At 41.4% G+C, this 23,776-nt stretch overlaps 1 protein-coding gene across 5 annotated transcripts in view; it reads left to right on the top strand.

The window, feature by feature from the left end:
• The window catches only part of BPTF (bromodomain PHD finger transcription factor), a 1,440,172-nt gene that overhangs the window by 1,151,334 nt on the left and 265,062 nt on the right, over positions 1 to 23,776 (top strand). For all 5 annotated transcript variants that reach the window (XM_085617259.1, XM_085617261.1, XM_085617262.1 and 2 more), the window contains exons 25-26: positions 5,278 to 5,360; positions 21,388 to 21,613. In XM_085617259.1, coding sequence (XP_085473385.1) covers positions 5,278 to 5,360; positions 21,388 to 21,613 — 309 coding nt within the window. The remainder of the gene's footprint in view (positions 1 to 5,277; positions 5,361 to 21,387; positions 21,614 to 23,776) is intronic.

The raw sequence follows: 23,776 nt of genomic DNA, 5'->3' as shown, positions 1-23,776 counted from the left end.
GCTACCAAACTTCCCAGTTTTCAGTAAAGCCATTGTGGAGCTGTGGATTTCGTAATGACCAACTCCCGGACCATATACTGAAAAATGTAAATGAAATCGGGCTGGACGTTTCATCGATGTTGACCTATAGGTTTGTGACCCAGTACACTTGTCCTCGTTCTGTTGACCCTTGCTGGGTATCCCGCATTCATTTGATTCCTTTCTTTTGTCTCCATGTCGCCCTCTGCGCCCCACTTCATCTGCCGCCCTCTGCGCCCCATTTCATTTACTCCCCTTCGTGTCCTTTTTCTTCTGCTCCCTTCTGGCCAATTTTGTGTCTGCCCCTTCTGTGTCCCTGTCCTTGGTCCCCAATGTGTCCCTTTCATCTGCTTCTTGTATAAGTCCCCTTCTGTGCTCCTTTCCTTCCACTCTTCTGTGTCCCTTTCCTTCCCTTTGTCCCCTTCTGCAGCCTCATCTTCTGCCCCCACGTGTCCCTTTCTTCAGCTCTCCTATCTCCTTTTCTTCTGCACTTGGACATGCCAGGCCCCCAAAATGGAAGTCACTGGTTCCCAAATTGTAGCAGTTAAAAGACAGTTTGTGGAAGAGCCAACCTACTACCCCTTCATCAATGTAGTTGTAAGCTGCACCTTAGACAATAGGTCACAGGCTGCTGCTTGAAACAGCAATGACATTGAGCATGGTGGCTTGAGCTTCTCACTTTGGCCTATACCTTTGGGCCAGGATCACACTATTAAAAAAAAAAAAAAAACGAGCATTTTTTGAAATGTATATAAAACCTCTTGAGGAAAAAATGCCGGTAATGGTTTAAAGTGCCTTGTTGTTACCTGGCAACTAGTTCCACCCACGGGCCTCCGCAGTGCTCAGTCAGGTGTGGTGATGGATTTGTACGGGCGGGTCAAACCTCCAGTAGTGAGTCCCGAAATAAGACTGCACAGTCTGTACAGCTGCCAGTTGGAGCCGTGGGAGTTATTTGTGAAAGAGACTCGCAATAGACCACATACCTAGTTTATATATGTAATGTGACTCTGGTGCATTCCTGATGTAATAATCTGTGTCCAGCGGTCATCCCTTGCCACTATCTGGAGCAATCTTCAGGTACCTTTAGCAGGCTTCCTGCCCCTCGCCGAGAACTGACCTTCCTTCCGGTCTGAGAGAAAGCTCACTTATGGAAAACACCAACCACTGTGCTCAAGCCGAAGACATTGAACTAGGGGCTGCAAGCATACCTGTAACAGTGGCCCCGTGAAGAGCAGAACGAACTACAGGCACTGCTGCCATCCTAACGTTTCGCAATTTAAACTGAGTAAGCCACTTAAATAGTACTTGTGCAGATCACTCCACTTTGATGCAGAGAGGCAGCAGTTTCAGAGCTACTCAGAAACATAATCCATCCTCCCTCTCTCCATTCCTCAGCATACCCATACCCCCCCCCCCCTCCATATGGAGGCACCAGCACTTTATTTACAATACTCAGTGGCGGTGTGCATAGCACTGGTGTTTGTCCTGCAGTGCCGTTAATCAGCTATACTCAGAGCCACTGGAAATATGTGTTTGTGCTGTCGCAGAGTTTTTCGCATAATTACAAATTTGCCGTATTTGCCACATAATTTATCATCTACTGTATAATCTGCAGATTTTAGCATAAAATAGTTTAAACGGTTCAAAAGTTACTAAAAGGCAGTCACATATGTTGCTGCACAGTGGAAGGCCAGTTGCATAGGCTCACTGGTTACCTTTCTGTTGCGTATTACTATATTTGGGAGATAAACCAACACTAATGATGTGCAACCTATGCCAGACACTGTTAACAGGTGTAAAAATGTGAAAATATTAAATACTATCACAGAATGTACCACATGCTGCATAATTTGCTTTATCTTGCAGCTTAATGTAGTCAACCCTGCTGCATAAATTGTCCCTTTGCTGCTGCATAATTCCAGTGACTCTGGCTATACTTCACTTGGCCTCAGTCAGTGGTTCACAATTATTACCTGCTGGCAAGTAACTAATTTAAGCAGAATTATACCAATATATAGCCACAATACACAACTTTTATGTTTTGACACATATCATTTAACTCTCTTTTGCAGTTTCCAACAAGAATGTTATTGAATTTCTCTACCAAGTATTAATATTACTGATTGAAGAGCAACTCAATAAATATTAAATAATGCTTTATTGATGCGGTACCTACTGTAGCTTGCCCTTAACCTTACATATGTATTTATTTTGAATTGTGTGATACCACATGCTTTCAGTGATAAACAAGCATTTGGAATTCAATAGGTCTAGCATTACTGAAAGTTTGACCTATTGGAGTTGCAAATAATAATGCAATGCCAATAGCTCAAACTTTCAGTAATGCTAGACCTATTGCATTGCTTGTTACTTTTGCGCTCCCTAATAAAGGGAAGCCCATTTCTAAATCAGATATTTCTATATGGATCGTTAAACGTATTTAAACATGCTAAATCAAAGCTAAAAGAACTTTGACTATACCCCCTAGGGCACACTCTTCTTGCAAAATAGGGGCGTCTATGGCTCTCTTGGGCAACATCCCCATATCTGACATTTGTGAAGCAGCTACATGGTATGCACCACACACTTTTACTAAGAACTATTGTGTGGAAGTTCTAGCACACCAACAAGCAAATGTAGGACAGACAGTGCTGTGTACACTTTTTAAAACCACTGCAACATCCATTGGTTAGCCACCGCTTTTGGAGGATACTGCTATACAGTGTATGCAAAGCATGTGTATCTACAGCCACACATGCCTCGAACAGATTGTTACCCTGTAAGCATCTGTTCTTGGCATCTAGTGCGGTAGATTCACATGTGCCCACCCTCCTACCAGGACATCTATGATCATTGCAGTTCAAATCTATACTTTCATATGCATGAGCATCTCCTAACTGATACTTGTACTCCATTCTCACCATCCTGCGGGAAAACATTCTAACAATGGAATCTGTGCCCATGCGCACTATTACCAAGAGGAGGAGTCACCACACCTTGTGACTCGAAAGACTACTTAGAAGAAAAGCAACTTGTACACATCCATACCCAACACTAGATTGCAGGAGTATGCAAAGCATATGAATCTACAGCACTACATGCCAAGAACATATGCTTACAGGGTAAGTAACATAATCCTTATTGCCTTTACAAATGCTTGTTCTGGTAGGTGCACCTTCTTTTGCCTTCTAGCTATTCTTATTAAAATATGTGAATCCATGAAAGATTCGCTGCTGGAGAAGAAATAAGTTATTTACCTGTAACTGCAGATCTCCAGCATGCATATGTTTAATGGATTCACATGTGGCCCTCCCTCCTTCCTTTTTGGGAGGCTCACTAATTAGTTGTTCCAGCTTAAACCAGTCCTTAATTAAGTTTGACCTGTAGGGACCTCTCAGGCATTTAGAGTTCAGAGCACTACCACCTCATTGGTTTCCAATGAGGTGCATTAGCTATTAGCTACTAAACTAAAAGGGCTTTTTTTTTTTAACTTGTGTTCATGACTGACTGGTATGTACTGTTGATGAATGTGACTGAAGGCTCCCACCTCAACGACTGAAATGTTTCAAGCACATTAGTGCATGAAAGCTGTAAATGCTGTAGAACTACAGTTTTGGGTCAGTAACATATTTCTTTGGTAGGAGGGAATACCTTACCAAAGTTAAAGAACCCAGGACTGTGCGTTAAGCAGCCATGAAGGATGGGACGGATTACTTTGGACAGTTAGATACACAGTAGTCTCATTTATCAGTTTTGAGAAACAACTTCACAAAATTTCTCAAAAGACAATTGTGTTATGAATTTATTCATTCTTAAAGTCAGCTGATATTCAGATAATTACAATGATCTAGAAGCAGAAACGTAGTTTTAAAATCGTGAGAAAGACAAGTAAGTATTTATTATTAAAACACAATTCAAACTCATTCACATTTTGTCTTTTAAAACCGAGCAAGCAACATTTAACTATTTTTGAGCACGAGTGTACACACCAAAACAAAAGTCAAGTACCCAATACTTTCTCTAGAACAAATAACACTTGCCTGCACCCACCATTGTATTCCACTTCAACATATAGCTCCATTTTTGCTGGATCTTCAAGCCTGACATTAGTGTTTGTAAAATGTAGACTCTGCTTTCTTCTTCCCGTCCATTGTAGTCACTTTTCAGTCAGCCAGCTACCTGATGGCTACTGTTTTATGAGAGGTTTGTGTTGCCCAGTCTCTCATATGCTGATGTCAAAATCTCTTCTCATTGACCACTTCAAATTCCTGTTAACAATTTTCATACTGACTTTATTGGGTCCTTATTTATAAGTCTGCTACTTTTTTGCAGGCCTCTTTACACTGTGCTTTGAAGGTATTTTGTATGCCCGTATTAGGGAATCCTTTACTGTAGTTTATAGGAATCAGTGGAGGTGAAACTTTTGTGAGATTCTATGACTGGGCTAGAGTTTCATATTTCTGGTGTAGTGCTTGTGATTTGACTGTTGTACAAACGTGGAGGGCCGGCCTCCTTGCCAACTACAGTACATCCCAAACCGACCTGTCCTTGTGACCCCAATGTCTGCTGAAATCCCTCTGGGACCGCACCCCTCTTACACAGAGTTGAGCCACTCAATAATAATTTTTGACGTGTGGAAATCCTATGTTTTAAAAAAATGTTGGTCCAGGGTTTGCATATTGGCTCCAAAATGATCCCTTTTATGGCGCTTATGTTCCTCCAGGTGTCAGAGGGATTAGGTGTACAGTATTAAAGGCTTAAAAAGCAGACAGAACTGTTTGAGCAAATTGCAGAAAATTACTTGCTGGCTGTTATTTCACTTGACATATTTCTGTGGATTTTCTTTTCTATAAACTTCTTCCAAACAACCTATATACATGTCCAGCTATCTCCAACGTGATAAATTCAGAATGCAATTAACTCAAACCTGTGCCCTGTCTACCAAACTGCCTGCATCACACAAGTAGGTTAGACCTTTAATGTATTCCATGTGCTTGGATTCCACCTGAACCCGGCATTGATCTGATCTGGCTAATGATATCCCCTAGTATATGAATTGGCATTTGCATACTCCTCCCTATTTTATGAATGTTCTAAAGGAGACCTGGGATGCTCCCAACCACAATTTGTTAGTATCAATTTAAAACTTGTTTTGTAGTTTTGTGTAAATCCTAAGCAAGATTTCACCGAAATGTTAAAGCCACCCTTTCCTTCATGGTGAATTAAATAGGTTGTACTATTTTTTGTTTGCATCATTAGGTTGTTATGAAACAGAATGCTGTCATAGAGCACTTGAAACAGAAAAAAACACTGTCTCCGGCAGAACGAGAGGAAAATCAAAGGTAAGAACTCTCTGGAAGCATGGAGTCAGACATATAAATACTCATATTTACATGTACTAACAGCTTAAGAGTCCTATAATGAAAACTTTTACTAGTATTGGAACAATTTGAAAATAGCTTTTTTCGTTTTGAGAAGCCTTTAGTATTTGCAAGCCATTGCAACACGGGTGGTTGCATGATTTAAACGCTGATGCTGGATTAGTGTCGTTTAGGTGGGTTGTAAGAGTCTTTCCCAGTCCATATATACACTGGGCATGCCTATTAACTTCCATGAGGAACCTTTCAAGACTGCACTGGGTTGTTTCTCGGAGCGAATCTCCATTCATTAATGGTCTGTAGTTGAAAGGCCCAGGAATACTCCTTATGTCTGGAAGTACATGTCTCTGGTTCTACCCTGATCTACAGAGTGTCTGTAGAACTATGCTGAGTGTGCCCCTGTCCCACAGAAGTGTCCTGACCAGTTTGTCAAACCTCATTAACTAAGACTCAAGATCATAAAGGGGTATTTTGGAGTACATAAAATAGCTTTGACAGTATGATCATTTTGAAAATTGAGGCCTTCCACATCAATGAGAGGGGCATTCTCTGCCACTGCTCTACATCTACGAGAAACTCTTGCAGCACCACTTCTACTTTCTTATTTAAGAACTTGAGCCTAGTTGTCGCCACCACTATTCCCAGGTATTTAAACCAGTCTGCGGAAGTGTCTATGCCGCAACTCGTATCTCTCTCCATTGCAGTCCCTATCTGGTATAATATGGATTTATTCCAATTGTTGCGATATCCAGAGTATTTCTCAAAGCAGCGAAACAACAGGGCGGCTGGGATCGACATTCCAGGACTCGTGAGATAAGGTATAATGAAGTCTGCATATAGAGAGACCTTTTTTGGCACCCCCATTTTTTCTGGATTCAAGTAATTTCCGAACTGAGCCTGACCCAGCAGGCCAACGGTTCTATGCAAAGGGCGAAAAAGCAGGGAGGAAATCATGTAGCCACATTTGGTGCCACAATGAAGCTCAATTGAGTCAGAGAACTCCCAATTTACCTTTACTAAAGCTGCTAGTGCATTAAATAGCACTGTCCCCCATTTACAGAAATTAAGGCCGAATCCAAATCTCATCAATATCAGGAGGCTATCTGACCAATTAATGGAATCAAACTATTTTTTGTGTGTCAAATGATACGTTGGCCAGTGGGTCAGATGCTTCTTTAACTTCATCTAACCATATGTATGTAAACGTCTACGGTTATGTCACCCCGGCCGGTAAACTCTATCTGACCATGGTAATGAACTTCAGAAGGCGCATTGTTGTTTTTAGCCAGAATCTTAAGCTCAGTATGTGTAAGCGACATGGGACTATATGAGTCACAGGCGATTTTTTTTGTTTTTTGTTGGTTTGCCTGTTTTATGTATCACCATAATTGTTGTGCTGCCTCAAATCAAAGGGTAAACTTCCCAACTCCCCATCCTCTTTAAACATATTTAGTAGACGCTTCCCTAGGGTGGGGGCCAAGCTTTTGTAGAATTCTATTGTGTAGTCACTAGGCCCAGCAGATTTCCTATTGTGCAACGATTTTATGGCTTCTGAGATTTCTTCCATTGTTATGTCTTCTTCCAGCATGTCTCTGTCCTCTCCAACTGGCGTTGGCATGGTCAGTTCCCTTAAGAATTCTGAACAATCCTTTTCTGAGGCAGTCTTTCTAGCCTTGTAGAGTGTCTGATGGTAACTTGCTAATGCCTGCACAATTTCGGTCATTGGTAAGACTTGTACCATTTTCCTGTATTATTTCCCGAACCCATCTGGCATACTCTTCTCCCTAGGCAGGCCAATACACGGTTGTCTTGTCACTGAACTCATACAGTTGCCTAGGTACTATTATATACCTTGTGAGCCGTGTTACGGTATTCAGTCTCTCAAGGTCTCTAGGTGTGCTAGTGTTTCTTACATTCCAGATGCTAGGTAGTGCTCAGGATTTCTCCCTTATGCTCTAACAATTGATTTTCCCTGCATCTCTTATGTTATGCAACTAGGTTTTGGGCCTTGCCTCTGAGGACGGTCTTGTATGCTTTCCACAGTCTTATGGTGGAGCCAGCTGTGTCCCAATTCTCTGTGAAATATAGGATGGAGTCTACTAAGAGCCCTCCACTGACTTTCTTACCTTGCAGTTCCCAGGCATCCAGTGCCAACCCTGCCATACATTTCTCTTTTGCTGACCAAATGTAATCCTGTGGGGTAAGTGATCCAAAATGCCCCTGGTCAGGTACTATGCCCGTCTAATCACAGCCATCTCAACTACCTGGATGAAAACATAATCCAAGCAATAGAAGGACCCCTGAGTGCCCCAAAAACTTTTAAACTATGGGCTGCCACACATCTGCTAGGCCCATATATTTAATAAGTTCTGTGAGCCCAGTAGGTGGATTCTGCCCACAATGATTGCCTGTCAGCCCCTCTTAACCACCACATCATTGGAATCAACCTCACATTTCTGTGTCTGTTTCAAGGAAAAGTGGTCCTACTTTACTAAAACCCTCTTTTGGAATTCAGGTTGTGCATAAACATTCAGGATCTACATGGACTTCACCATGTACCCCATATTTCCACACACATCCCACTGGGTCTATCCAGGATTTGGTGATGTTGGACGGCAGGGTTATTTCGCTCCATAATGGCTACACTTCTTGAGCCCCTTGATAATACAGCATGTTCTGGTAGTGTGTATTGTATCCTGTTGAGGCATTTACAATTGGTACCTATCAAGTAGGTTACTTGCCAGAGGACTAGATCTGGTGCTTGTCTGGATGTATTGCTCCCCCACTCCTAGTTTAATCTTGTTAGCTAGCCCATTAAGATTCTATGATAAGATCCGAATGTCATCCTTCCCAGACCTATCAGTCACCTTTGGGAGCTCATGGTTGTCTCCTGAAGTGATCCTGCCACCACTGCAGACTTGGTTAATCTGCATCTGTTGGTGTATACTCATACATTGTGCATAGAAGAACCCCAACTATTCAATATATGTGGATTTAATTACAAGAGGAACAGAGGAATGCTTCTTAAAGGCAGATGTTATAACTGGTGCAATAAAGGAACCATGCCTGTCCAAGCTACAAAGTGTCTTGCAGCAGGACAAAGAATATTTCAATCACCCTCTCCAAAAGAAAAAGGAAAACTGTTTCACCAAGGCTTGAGGTGTATGAAATCTCTTCAAGCACCTGGATATGTGAAGAGTCTCATAAATCCAGACTCATTAATAGTACTTTGAGGGTGATGGCTTCTAAAGAAATAGCCCAATGGGATGCCTTTAAGGTGGTGGTGAGGAGTTATTGTATTAGCCAAGCAAAGGGTGTGAAGAAAAGAGAACATGATCTAGTCAGGGAGTCGAGACAAGATGATGCCTGTGTGAGCGGCTGTGCTAATCGCTCCCTGCCGCCCGGATCAATGTGAAGCAGGAAAAAAAAGATATCCTTTGCTGAAGATTCTAAAATTATTTAGATGAGGACTTACTCATTGCCTTCCTGGATCGTGGATGTTTGGCGAGGGGCCGAGGCGGCAATTGTGGCTGCGGTGACTCCAGGTAAACAGAGGATCTGCCGAGTGCTGCCACTTGCCTTGCTTCTGACTGCGGGTTGGGGAGGAGCTGCCGCTGGTGGTGCCAGGTGGTTTGCGGCCCAAAGCTGCATCAAAGGAGTGATGCCACCGAAGGCAAGCCACTCAGCTCGGGCCAGGAACTGCAAGCCCAATGTTACAGCTGAGACACCGGCATCCCCTTACGAAAACAGAAGCATGTCCCTGCAACATGGCAAAGTGGGGAAGCCAGGTGGCAGTGTCTGCTTTACTAATGCAAATCCATAAACATCCCTGAAGGGAAAACAAAATGTGAACACCTTTAAAAAAAGGAGACATGAAGGGTGAAGGAAAGCCGGCTATAGTTAACTGGGGAAAAACCAGAGAGATACAGGACGAAGGTACTTTACAGCATCAAACACAGCCTCAGTTGCAATCTCCGCAGCACCCGAGTATCACCTAATTTTTCCCCACCATGCTGATTCCTGCTGGAGGCTCCATGGACGAAGCCATGGCAAATCCTGAAGGGGAACGGAATAGAATGAAGGTATTAATAACATGGTCAAGATTAAGTCTGGCACAGATGGTCCTTCAAACAAAAAAGAAGCACCGCACAAAGGTCAAATGGGGCCAACTAGCCTGCAGGTAAGCCCTAACCCGGATTGTGTTCCAGGGGAGGGGCTGATAAATAAGGACAATGTAAAGTGCAAGAATTTAGGGCTACCAATACAAACACCCTCAAGTAAGGTGATAGGGCATCATCATTTTGCTCAACCATCGTAGGCACAGGCTACGGACATTTTAGACACCAGCACATTAATCGCAGGTGCTACAGGGGCAACAGGGCTCAAAGGGCTTTAAGACTCCCTGGAAATGGGGGATAAATTCTTCTCCTTAACTGATGGCTCTGAAATCAGCTCATCTGACTCAGAAATTGGGAGTAACACTCAGCTTTTTAGCTCTAGCCTTAATAGCCAGCTAGCAGGTCCTTGGATTGTGTTTAGAAGGAAACGGCTTTCCAGGAAAAACAGAGACCCCTCTATCTGAGCCCTCAATGTATGAAATTGTGAGGCACAATGTAAATTCTGCGTTGAAATGAGATGACTCCGCTACACAAAATTTATTCTGATCCCTCGAGGCAGGACGAAGTATCCAGCAATGCAAAGTCAATACAAATGGAAGAACCATCCCTGAAATTAATCTATGAATCTATCAAGCAACTACAAGAAGAGACTCGACTGTATGGAAAGAAAAATTCAGTTGCAACTAAAAAGCATCAGGTCGCGGTCAGAAAGATGACAAAAGCTTGTGTAGACATGAATACGAGACTATCTGCTGCAGAAGAGCGAACAGCAACCTTAGAAGTTGAAATAGCTAGGGTGCAAACCCAGGCAGAGTCGGAAGGGGCACAAATAACAGATATCCAATGGAAGATGGAAGACTTCGAAAATAGGCAGCGGAGAAATAATCTAAGAATTTGGGGTATCAAAGAAGGAGTAGAGGGAAACTATATTCAAACCTATGCCCGTAACCTATTGAAGGGAGCCTTTCCGGGACGCCAGTGCTGGAATTGGGACCTAGAAATACAGCTGGTGCACGTTTTCCACTGACCCTTTAAAAGCCAGGACAATTATGCAATGGAGAAATCCCGAAGCCAAGAGCAGTTTTAATTTATTTTGGGAACTACTTGCTCCAGGAAGAAGTGTTTACGAAAGCGCGCCAGGTGCTAAACGAACATATGAGGACCAGTCTCTTTTCGTAAGACCGGATCTTTGTCATCTCACATTCTGATTGGTTGTTAGATGTCAGTAAACATTCGAATCGGTCGAAATCAGGAAGTGTCGGCCGCCATTTTGTCTCTCGCAGTCTGAGGCAATGAAAAACAAAGGGGGAAAACGTGAGAAGGGGGCAGGATGGACAGGTCCTGACCCCCTAGCCTTTGTCAGGGGGTCACTGAAGGACCCCCAAGGGTAAATAAATAAATATTTTTTTTTGCGAAATATCGCGGGGTGCGCGCACCGTACGCGCACGGCACGAACAACGCATCGTGGGCGCTTGGTGCGCAAAGCAGTGAAAAAACTTTTAAAAAAAATAAATACATAACTTAGCATTTAAAAAACCGTACAAATTCACTGAAAAAACCATAGGTTTCACACACGTTATAGTTAGGAATTAGCATTTAAAAAACCTTGCAAATTCACTTAAAAAACCATAGGTTTCACACATGTTATAGTTAGCTGGACATTTCACTCGTGAAAAACCATTGAAATTCCCCCGTTATAGTTAGTGCAGGCAACTATAACTCACGCGACCGCAATCCTCTGCTGATGATGTCAGATATTACATCACTGATGACATGTGTCTTTCTGAATAAAAAAATATTTGTAATATATGTATAGCTAAAAATTAATGGAAGAAGACATGGGTAAATAAGTGTCTAAATACAGTGATGTAATATCTGACATCATCAGCAGAGGATTGCGGGGGAATTTCAATGGTTTTTCACGAGTGAAATGTCCAGCTAACTATAACATGTGTGAAACCTATGGTTTTTTAAGTGAACACACACACACGCGCACACGCACATGCCCCCCCCCCCCCCCCCCCCCCCGGCACATTCCACTTCCTGACAGGCGAGGAGGAAAGCAAACGGACACTGATCGTGCTTCACAGAGATTTATTTAGAAATCAGCAGCGGCATGACACGTCATTACGCGTTTGGGCTTGATATATATGTATTTGTGTATATATATATATATATATCTCAAAGCAGAAGTGTTCCTCCTGGGATCTCAGCCCATAGTCAGGTGGTGCGCAGGAGCTGGTGGGACCAAGCCAGACAATAATGTTACAAAAGACATAACTCCAATAAACCACACTCTCAGAAAACGATTACCTTGTGCAGGTTTATTACTCAAAGCTACGCGTTTCGACAGAAAACTGTCTTGTTCACACACTGAGTAAAATTTCGAAAGTGCATTACATAGAAACATGGAGACATAGACAAAGGACTCCCTTCGTAGTTCACCCTGGAACTTGAGAAATTTGGCAGCCATCTTTTAAACTGTAACATACTCATGCAACATATGTAATGTGAATGGTCAAATGCATGTTACATTAACACAGTATTGATATCTGTAAATTAATAGTAATATTGATTATGCACCATTTTTCTTTGTGATCTCCCAGTGAAATTGGCAATCCTACACTATATAAAGCACAGTGCAAGCGGTGTAAGTACCCTCAGAGTCACTGAATGTCCATGATATGGAGCAAACGTGGTGAAAACCACCAAGAACAAAATTGTGGATATCGGACAATGTCATCTCTAGGCTCTGCCTGCGCAGGACCTGTGGCGATGAGTGCTGCCGGACTGGGCTGATGCCATTATGCCAACAGTGGCCAGAGAAACTAAAAACTCCAAGTGGCAGATCGTACCTATACCTAAAGAGAAAATGTAAGCGCCAAGTGGCAGGATTATGCAACATCTGGAGGGTGGGGGGTGGGGGGGGGGGGGGGGGAAAGGAGCGTACACTGATGCCAACATGCGTGTATTGCCGAGTGGCAGGTCATATCCTTAAACAGTGTTCCAAAAGGGTGGAGAAACAACTAATCGCCACAGTGGCGAAGTGGTGCATGAGTCACAGAAAGCCACATCTCCATGGTAATAACAGGTTGCATATAAAAAGTGAAAGAAAAACTCTTATCTATACCAAAGTGCACACCCTGGATCGGGAAGAAAAGGGTAGGGAACCCGTGAAGTGTCCGTCAGCATGCAGTGGGTCCCTTTCTTTCCTCCTGTGAAAAAACAAGTAAATGTTATAATTACATGTGTAGATATATCAGTATAATAAAATCAAATGTATTCTAAGCCTAGAATACGGAGGAAGAACAACGTCGACAGATTATAAAGAACAGAATATTATTCATCATGCATATGTATGGCTAATTCTTCATCGAGGTTGTGGCCCCCGGGTACTTGGACTCTAAATCAAGCACCCACCTCTATTCCCTTTTGCGTAATTTCAGCACCCTGTTACCCCCTCTCGGGCCTATGTGAACCTGTTCGATGGCAAAAAAAGCGCAGTAAGGAGTTATTGGACAGAAGGTACTCCTGGAAGTGTCTCACTATGGAGTAATGGGGGTCCTTGTTGGTGATGGATCGTAGATGTTCTAATATTCTTTTCTTAACCATCAAGGTCGTGCTACGAACATACCTCATCATACAGGGGCACTCTAGAACATATATCACAAAATTGGAGCTACATTGCAGAAACTGGGTGATGTTTTTACTTTTGTTGGAACCTGGTATAGTGAACTCTTGGACCATGTAGCTGTTGCGGCAAGCATTACAATGACCGCAAGGGTAAAAACCCTAGAGATTGTGTTCACCTGATGTTCTAATTTCAGTTATGTCTACATGTCCCAGAATGTTTCTGAGACTCCGGCCCTTTCTGTACGTGACCATGGGGCGATCTCAGATGGTGTTGCCTACAGTGGGGTCACTTTTGAGGATGTCCCAGTTGTCTGCTAAAATCTTGTGTATTTTTAGTGAATTCTTGTTATACGTGAGGGTAACCCTGGTATTCACGTTATCAGGTTCTCTAATTTTGGCACCCAATGTTTGTTGCCTGCTGACTGTGCTCATTTTGAGCACTCATTCCGGATACCCACGCATTCTGAATCTAGAGATCATGATATCTTGTTCAATGTGGTATGCCTCATCATGACTGCAATTCCTTTTTGCCCTCAGCAGCTCCCCATATGGAATACTCCTTTTCAGGGTGGCTGCTGAGGGCATGGAGGAGGCTGTTACCTGCTGTGTCTTTGCGAAACAGGGTAGTCTGCCCTGTCGTACTTCGACCCTGACATCAAGAAATTCTATACATTCCTTGCTTATGTTGAGTGTACGTGTGTTGGTATTAAGTTTGCTTATGAAGTTGATGGCTTCCTGTTCACTACCACTCCATATAATAAAGAGATCCTCGATGTAACGCAACCATAACTCAACTTTAGAAAAGTCAGGACAAGGAGTGGTATCCCTCCGTATTGTCTCCTCCCACAGGCCCAAGAATAGATTTGCAAAGCTTAGGGCAAAGCATGGCTGTGCCCAATGTTTGCTTATACAGATCACCATTAAACATAAAGAAGTTATTTTGAAGACATAGATAAATCATTTCAATGAGCATATTAGTATGTTCCAAATTACTAATGTGTTTGTTTTTCAAGAAATGTGTATTGGCCATTATCCCCTGATCGTGATCTATTATGGTATATAGAGAGTTCACATCAATAGTGAGGAGGATGTACCTATCATCCCATGTGATGTTCTCCAATGTACATAAGAAATCTTTGGTATCTTGTATATGTGATGGTAAGGTGGTTACATATTCCCTCAAGAAATGGTCCACATATATGGAAATATTTCAAACACACTGCCCTGGGATGATACAATAGGTCTACCAGGGGAGACCACAGGGTTTTTATGTACTTTGGGGAGGAGGTACAGAATAGGCAGCTTGGGATAATCTCTTTTCAAAAAAAGATATTCTTCCCATGTGATAATGCCCTGTCGCTGCCATTCAGTAAGTTTCTCCCATGTGGTCGTAATGCTTTCATTGTATGTAGCTGTACTGCATGTGCAGTAAAATAAATGATCCTCAAGCTGTGTACGTGCCTCAGTGATGTACATTTGTCTACTCATAAGCACAATGTTACCACCCTTATCAGCAGGGCGAATCACAATCTCTGTGTCATTAGATAATGATGTAATAATGTTATTTTGTCTGATTGATAAGTTCTGAGATGGGGAGCCTTTAGATGCGTTCTGATGTTTCCATTTGAGTATGGCTTTGGTGACTACTTCATGAAACGTATCTATGTTATCATGACGGAGGATTGGGATAAAAGACAAAACGGGGTCTAAAGGTCGTGGAAGCCACCCTATACTATACATGATAATACGTAGTTAGGACCTAGTTTTGCCGAGGAAAAGCATTGAATCTGCGACTCCCGCCCAATTCTTTTTTTTTTTTTCTTCAATCGAAGCGTGGGCTCCCGCGCTTTGTTTAATATAGGCCCCTGGGTGGATAGGTCCCGGGGGCATATGGAAATAAAGATGAGGGGCCCGAGAAGGCCCCCTGCAGCCTCGGGGACTGACACCTCCCTGGAGCTAGATACAAGAGAAATGCTGGGGGCCACATGGCCCCCTCCCCCGCCCCCCACCCACCCAGGCCTGGGAACCACTACGTCCCTGGGGCACACTGTTTTTTATAATAAGAAGTTGCTCTAAGGCCTCCGCCGCTACCCCGGGGACCGCCACCCTCCCGGGGAACAAATACAATACTTTTCGGGGGTTCGTTGTGGACCCCTGGCTCTGGGGACCACCACCTCCCCGGGGCTTAATTCACAAAGGAGGGGGGCTGTGCAGCCCTCATCCAAGAACCCTGCATGGCCCGAGGGACTGCCACCCCTAGGGCTGGCTCCAGCAACAGTTTGCTATGGCGTAGCAAACTGCCAAGCCATAGCAAACTCTCTGCTTAAAGCACTTGCTTGCTGAAAGCAGAGAAAATATCTGTTTCCCTGCCCGCTGTGAAAAATGTTCTTGCCACCCAAAAACCCATACCCACCCTGAACCTCTAAAAATTCCCATCTCTTCAAAAAACAAAAACCCACCCTAAATCCTAAGAACTCCCTAGCACGGATATATATATATATATATATATATATATATATATATCACAACACTTCCTGTACCTCCTTGCGGCGAACACGAAAGACAACGTCCCATGCGAAAGTTCACAGTCACAGGTAAGTTTTTATTTTCTCATAGTATCACTCCTCACGATGCGTTTCGGGCATCCAGTGCCCTTTATCACACAACGGATTGGCGGTACAATTCAAATATATATACTCTTTTTTTTCTTTGATGTTTTTGCAATTTCACCACGTGATAATGGAAAGTAACAACATACTAACAAGTAGGCTTTTTTTCTCTTTTGTCTTTTTTTATCTTTTATGTATCTTTCTTCACTTACTATGTGTTAATACATAATAAACGCGGATGCACCATAAATCTTATACATTGACATAAAGCAAACTGATCTATGCATATCGTATAGAGTATACGTATTGTCTATTTCTGCACGTAATAAGTAAATAAGCACAACATGCATAACATAACTGTGCAAATACGCATGTGCAAAAAACGCTGTAACTCTCTAGTATAAATATATTGAAAGTCTGCAAATTGTCATGCTACTCTCAAATAAATTCATATATTTGTTGTTTTAAAATATGACGATATTCAACATGTGTGCAAAAATACGCAACGTAAATGTGCAAAATACGCATGTGCAAAATGTGCTATATTGAGTGCAAATTTTTGAAATGTGCAAATTACCACTTCAATGTGGAATCGCTGTACAAAAAATGCAATAATAAATACTTAATTTCGTATGAGAGTTAGTTTACAAGTGTTAAGTGCATCAGTTATTTATTGAGATGTTCCTGATGACATTCATAATAGCCTAGATGTTCATGATGTTACTTATAAATTAAAGTGACTAGTGCAACTTCATCTCTGAATTATAATCCCAAGGACAAATTACTATTTAAGAAAAATATTATTTAAGAAAATACGCTGAGGCAGATTAGACAGATAATTAATAGAGGAAATTAGAGTACCTGCAGCGAAATAATGAACCTGCTTAATACAATAACCATGTCTTAACATAAATCTGTTAAAAATGGAATGTTATGTATTAAAAATTTTCTGATTGGGTCTTATAATGCCATGCAAATTCAAACTGAGCCCAGTTAAGATTATAAAAAAGTGTGCATGTCTTCTGTGTTATTAAGACCATTTGGAAATTTGCTATCAAGTTCTAAAATATATTTTGTCTCTCGCTGTCTAAGTATTTTCTCTCGATTACCTCTTCTGCGTGAAGCTAAAACTGAGTCAATTACAAAATACGAAAGGCAATTGAGATCTTTATTATGAACTTCTTTGAAGTGACGAGCGACCGGATATGCCGGATCGTTGTTGATGATGGCGCGAAGATGTTGCAGTATCCTCACATGCACCTGGAGCTTGGTACTTCCCACATACCTAAGCCCACAGGTGCATGTGAGAACATATATCGCAAAATCAGTACGACAGTTGTAATTGCCTTTGATTTCTACCCCATTTTCCCTAAATGGAGTGTTGTATTTGGTAGTGTTAATACCGAATTTGCATGCACGACAACTTGTGCACTTGAAGAAACCTTTTCTAGGTTTCAACCATGAAGTTCAGGACAGTTTTTAGATAGTTGTACCCCCATAGATTGATTTTTTCTAAAAGTGATGGTGGGTTTCTCAGGCAGCTTATTGTTGAGGACATTATCGGTAAGAACAATAGGCCAATTTTTGTTCATTATGGCTCTAATCTTCCTTTCCTGGCGACTAAAAGTTGTAATAAGTCTAGGTGATTCTTCCGATATGGTATTATGTTCTTCCTCTTCTGTTGCATCTGGTAAGAGAGATGCCCTCGATCTCTTACTGGCTTTTGTAACTGCTTCTGTTAAAATTTTATTAGAATAACCCCTTTTCCTTAATCTAATCAGGGCTTCATTTTGACAATTCTGAAAGTCTTCTGAGTTGCTACATATGCGTTTTAATCTTAAAATTTCCTCATAAGGAATGCTGCTGATTAAATGTTTAGGATGTGCACTGGTTGCGTGTAATGTTGCGTTTCCTGCTGTAGGTTTTCTAAAAGCAGTGGTGACTAGTTCACAGTTCTTAATTTGAATGCAGACATCTAAAAATTCAATTTTAGTGGGGCTAATACACGATGTAAAATGTAAATTAAAACAATTCATATTGATAGTTCTAATAAAATCCTCTGCACTTTTGGAATCTCCGTTCCATACCATAAAAACATCGTCAATATACCGCAACCAGTGCATAATTCTTGTGTCGAACATTTCCTTGTGTTGCGTCCTGAGGACCCGCTCCTCCCAATAGCCCACGTGTAAACGCGCGTAGCTAGGGGAGAAGCAGGCCCCCATCGCAACACCTTGTATTTGCCTGTAAATATCTTTCCCAAACATGAAATAATTATTGTTCAGACACCAGGAAATTAAAGATGACAACATTTTGTTATGCATAAAATATTCACATGGCCTAAAGCTCAAAAAATATTCTATTGCATTAATTCCACATGAATGCTCAATACTAGTGTAAAGCGATTCTATGTCAAGAGTTACTAAAATCCAATCATTATTCCACGAAATGTCCTTTAGCTTATTTATGAAATCTCCTGTGTCTTTAACAAAGGAAGGTAATGTCTTTACTATATCTTGTAAGTAAAAATCCACATATCGCCCCACTTGTTCAGTCATACTTTTGATAGCTGAAATAATGGGGCGTCCAGGAACTGGAACCTTCTCTTTATGAATTTTTAGCAGTAAATAAAGGAAGGGAAGGACTGGATATTCATTAAACATGAATTGATATTCTTCTGTGGAAATAAGTCCCTCCTGTCTCCATTGTTTCAATTCTTTCTTTAACGATTCTTTCGCTTTGTTATAGGCTAGTTTATTGGATTTCTCATAGCAGTTTGTCATTTAGTTGTCGCATAGCTTCCTGTGTGTATTGTGTCCTAGGCCAAAGGACAATGTTGCCACCTTTGTCTGATTTTTTTCACAATTATTTCATTATCATCGCCCAGTTTTTTCATCAAATTTATCATGTTTTTGATTGAAATTTGATTTACTTTTTTTATAATTGACTTGACGATGAAGTTTCTTTATTTCATCTATAACACGTTCATGGAAGATATCCACGGCGTCCTTGGGCATGATTGGCAAAAATGTGGACTTAGCTTTGTAGGGGCTTTCCCCTGCACCCTTTTGGAGTAAATCAATTGTGCGTAATTTTTGTTGAGTTGACTCATCGTGCTCATTATTTTTTAATTCATGCATAGTCAACAATGTTTGTACATCAGAGACTTGTAGTTTAAACTGATTAGTCATATCTTCAAAGTTCTTTTTCTTTTCCAAACCTGCTTTAATCATGAAGATTTTTTTTAATTTTAGTTTACGTATGAAGCAAAAAATATCGACTCTTGTTGTGGCGTAATCAAAGTTGCTCTCAGGGCAAAAATTAAGTCCCAAAGCTAGAAGTTGTTCCTCAGCCTTTGTTAGTGTTATGGATGATAGATTTATGATGGTTTTCTCATCCGGTTCTACCTTTTGCGCCAATAATTTCGCTGATTTCCTCTCCGCTTCGCGTTTCCGCCTGCGGCGCCTCGTCCTTCTGATTGTATTACGTCTTTTCCTGTGTTGTTCCTTTCGTTCCGCGGTCTCAGAGTTTGTCTCCGAGCATCCGCTAAAAAATCAACCTCTTCGCCCAGAGTCAGAATTGCATCATTGGGTGTTCTTTCAACATTAAGGCCCTCAACACTTGATCCACTCGTGAGAGATTCAGTGTCAGTTTCAATGATGTTTGCCTCGATGTTGCTTGTTTGTGCGAGACATATGGCATTGGGTTTGTTAGTATTGCTTGCTTTTAGTTTTCTTGCATTGTCATATTTACGTGTAAATGTGTAAATTTGGCCCAGCTCATAGTCCGCCTGGTCACGAGCAAACTTATGCGCCTTTCTTGCTTTTATTTTTTCTTCATGTTTTTTTAGCCGTTCGTCAATTTCTTTCCGTTTTGCTGAGATAAAATCTTTTTTTATTTTCAATTTTGTCTAAATCTTTATTGATTGTTTCGATTTCCGTCAGCAACACTTGGCGATCAATTTCAGCATATTTAATTAATATGCGTACTAAATTCATTGATGCTGCCAGGTTACTTTCACCCCATTCTCTTTGCATTGCTGGCTTGGGATTGTCAAAACTAGGAGCCAGAAGAATTCTTAGTCCCCGAGGTATTCTATCCACCTCCACATATTTTGTCAGGGATTTGTGCTCCCACCACTTCGTTACTTCATTTCTCATTTTTTTCTCTACATTCTTCAGCATGAAATTGACATCGGTGTCTATATTGCCATTAAGTTCGTTGATACTTGTAGCATTCGGATTGACTCTTGGTAAATTACCAAATAATGTAATAGCTGCTGCCTCACGTTCTCGTACCGCGTCACTAGACATATTTTGAGGTATTGCTCAGTGATAAGTAGAAACAACGTTGATATTGTTGTTGAAAGAAAATAGCCCTGTGTGAACTCACGCAATTCCCCAACCTACGTAAATGCCGTCTTACTCACCAGTGTGTGCAGTATACCTTCGCGAGTCCTCCGACTACAAACTTGGGTGTCTGCTTCCTGGTGTGCGTCTTCACAGCTCGTAGGGGGTATGCAGCCAAAATTCCTTTTCGGATTCACAGCAAAAGTTCGATTGAGGGCTGCCACCAGCTTGCGGAGAAGGCACTGTTGTAGCGGAAGCAACCGGATTTCCGTGAATTAGTATCAAAACACTTCCTGTACCTCCTTGCGGCGAACATGAAAGACAACGTCCCACGCGAAAGTTCACAGTCACAGGTAAGTTTTTATTTTCTCATAGTATCACTCCTCACGACGCGTTTCGGGCATCCAGTGCCCTTGATCACACAACGGCTTGGCGGTACAATTCAAATATATATACTCTCTTTTTTTCTTTGATTTTTTTGGAATTACACCACGTGATAATGGAAAGTAACAACATACTAACAAGTAGGCTTTTTTTCTCTTTTGTCTTTTTTATCTTTTATGTATCTTTCTTCACTTACTATGTGTTAATACATAATAACAAACGCGGATGCACCATAAATCTTATACATTGACATAAAGCAAACTGATCTATGCATATCGTATAGAGTATACGTATTGTCTATTTCTGCACGTAATAAGTAAATAAGCACAACATGCATAACATAACTGTGCAAATACGCATGTGCAAAAAACGCTGTAACTCTCTAGTATAAATACATTGAAAGTCTGCAAATTGTCATGCTACTCTCAAATAAATTCATATATTTGTTGTTTTAAAATATGAGGATATTCAACATGTGTGCAAAAATACGCAACGTAAATGTGCAAAATACGCATGTGCAAAATGTGCTATATTGAGTGCAAATTTTTGAAATGTGCAAATTACCACTTATATATATATATATATATTTACACATGCATATATGCATATAATACACCTACCTTTATACTTACATTTTGTGTGTTAATGGCCTGCATTGTAAAGGCAGGTTGTTGAAAAAAACTGCATGGTGAAGGCATGCACGGTAAAGATGCATTTTCGTAGTAATGGAATGCGTGGTTCAGACTGCGTTGTCATTGCTGTTTCCCTTACTGAACAGATGGATGTTTTTTGCAGATGTTTAAGGAATTCAGTTGTATTCAGTTGAGCATCACTATATGCATAGTAGAATTTATAATAATCACTAAGACTTTCCTTGTTCTACCTTGTTTTTCACCAGAATGATTGTGTGCAACCAGGTGATGAAGTATATTTTGGACAAGATTGACAAAGAAGAAAAACAGGCTGCAAAAAAAAGGAAACGAGAAGAAAATGTTGAACAGAAAAGGTGCAAACAGAATGCTACCAAACTGTCTGCTCTGCTCTTCAAGCATAAAGAGCAACTCAAAGCTGAGATACTAAAGAAAAGAGCGCTTTTAGACAAAGATCTACAGATAGAAGTGCAGGTGAGCTAGTTGTTATATTTTTTTCTTTATTTGTTTCCTTCTCCCTTAATTAGTTGCACTCTCCCAGTTATACTTTGTCCCACAATGCTAAAACAGATAAGATACTGTGAATGTGATATTCTTTGTGTATAGTACGTAACTGCTGAAGCTCACAATACTACTTACTTTGCTTCAAGAAAGTGAGTGGGGGCTAATTTTAGGTGCTGTAGACCTCCATGCACTCAAAGAAAGTGCCTCTGAGTCTTTGAACAACTGAAGCAATGATAAACATCTTTTGCAAAAGGTACTCATATCTGTTTGTCAATGTTCCCAAATTATGTAAATTTTCATGCATTGCCTTTTTTAAATTTCATATGTTGTCATAGGATCATTCTTCTTAATCTATTCCCCATTGTATGCCCTCACTTTGGTTGTCCCTCCTGTCTAGCAAGACCTGAAAGTTGCATCAAGATCCATTTTCTGGGATATCATACTAATGTATACATTTCTCATAGATCCCCTCCCACCTTATGAATATCCTCAACGTCATACTGGTTCCTGAGACCGCTTCAGCAGTAGCTCTTTAGTGTCACCAGATAGCACCATGTGAGTTTAGACACGACTCCTCCCAAATCAGATGTGACATGAGCCATTGTTTATAAGGCATCAGCCAGCTCTCTTGTGTCAGTTCCCTTTTTACCACCTCTTCAACGTGGGTCTCAAGCTCCTCTCTGTGCTCCTCCTGTGAAATTCTTTGCAATTTCAGCAATGACTCTGTCAAATGTCTACTTAGATTTCAGGGTTTAAACTTTGTTGCAGATGCTGTAAGATGTCCTTATTGGACCTACATAATATCTGTATTTGGTGTCTTGAATCCAGTCATAATCCCACAGTCTGCGACTCCTGTCCCTTGATACATCCGGTAGTAGGAGGTCAAGATTTGTTTGGCCAGTGCCTGCAAAGATACACCAAAGTGTTCCCATTTTCCTTGAGGTAAGCCCCCAGGTAGGGAATATTCTCTCACCAAATCCTTCCACAAGAAGTGAAAAAATAAAGTGCCACAGGAAGATGGATTTCTGTTCTTCCTTGAGGAAATAGTCCCACTTCTGGACATAGCAGAGTTTTGATACCGGCCTCTTCCTCATCATCTGAGCAAATTCCAACATTGAAAAAGTTGAAGTCAGAATTTCTGTTCCATTGGCTGTTTCTACACAGGCTAGGGCCTTCCAGCTAACTAATCTGGATCTTTTCCTGACAGCCCTGTTATCCTTTGTGCCACTCCTCTTGGGTGGCCCAATACTGCATATTTGTTGACTCCGACTCGGTGCCTCTACAGGCTCGGACTGTGGGGCATAGAAATAAGTCGGTGCCCTCCAAGACACTGTTCCCATGCCTTCAGGGCCAACTGAGACATTTGTGTCACCAGTGTAACCACTTTTGGTGAAGCTCTCAAAGTCTCCTGAAATCATCAGAGTGACAAAATAGTACGTTACAGCCTGCTTAGATGATGAGGCCCTGATGTTGCCCCTTTCAAGGTACTAGAGATTTGGCCAGATGAAAGCACTCATTGGGTCTGATGCTTGTCATGACTCACAGGGATTAATGTATTTCTGGAATATAATAACTTTGAAGCTAATAATCGCTTCTCCTCTTACAACAATGGCACTGGCCTCTACATGGACTTCTAAAATGCAATGCTTTGGATTCCTCTCCAGAATAGAATATCCCTTACCCCTGTGGGTCTTTTTCGGAGGCACTCTCTTTGTTCACAAAGGTGATCTGTAGTGAAGATCGTTATCTACATATGTACAATGCTAAGTTAGCACAACTGCGTTAGATGTTAGAAAGCCATCTTGCCGCTTTTGCACACGACACTGTAGTCACATGTTATTAAATTGAGAAATGCTTACTCGACTTTGCTTCACATGAGAACTGTCTGTTGTTAACATCCCAAACAGTGAGCAGCGACCTTGGTCTGTACACAGTGTAAAGAAACAGTCTGGGTCGCTAGACGGTGCATGTTGTTGAGTTCAGGTTGATCGGCCCACTAGTTTAGCCATAACACGCACACAGCTGCAAATACCTGAAAGTCGGGTGCTTTTAATATTGCAGTGTTACATGTTTTCATTACATTCGGAAGAAGAGCGTTCCTAGGAGCAGATCATAGCTGATCCTGTGACGTGA

The sequence above is a fragment of the Triturus cristatus genome, chromosome 7 (assembly GCF_964204655.1).
Source record: "Triturus cristatus chromosome 7, aTriCri1.1, whole genome shotgun sequence".
NCBI classification, from domain to species: Eukaryota; Metazoa; Chordata; class Amphibia; order Caudata; family Salamandridae; genus Triturus; species Triturus cristatus.
Note: the sequence above shows the minus strand (reverse complement) of the source record. Positions and strands in the feature narration are given on the sequence as shown.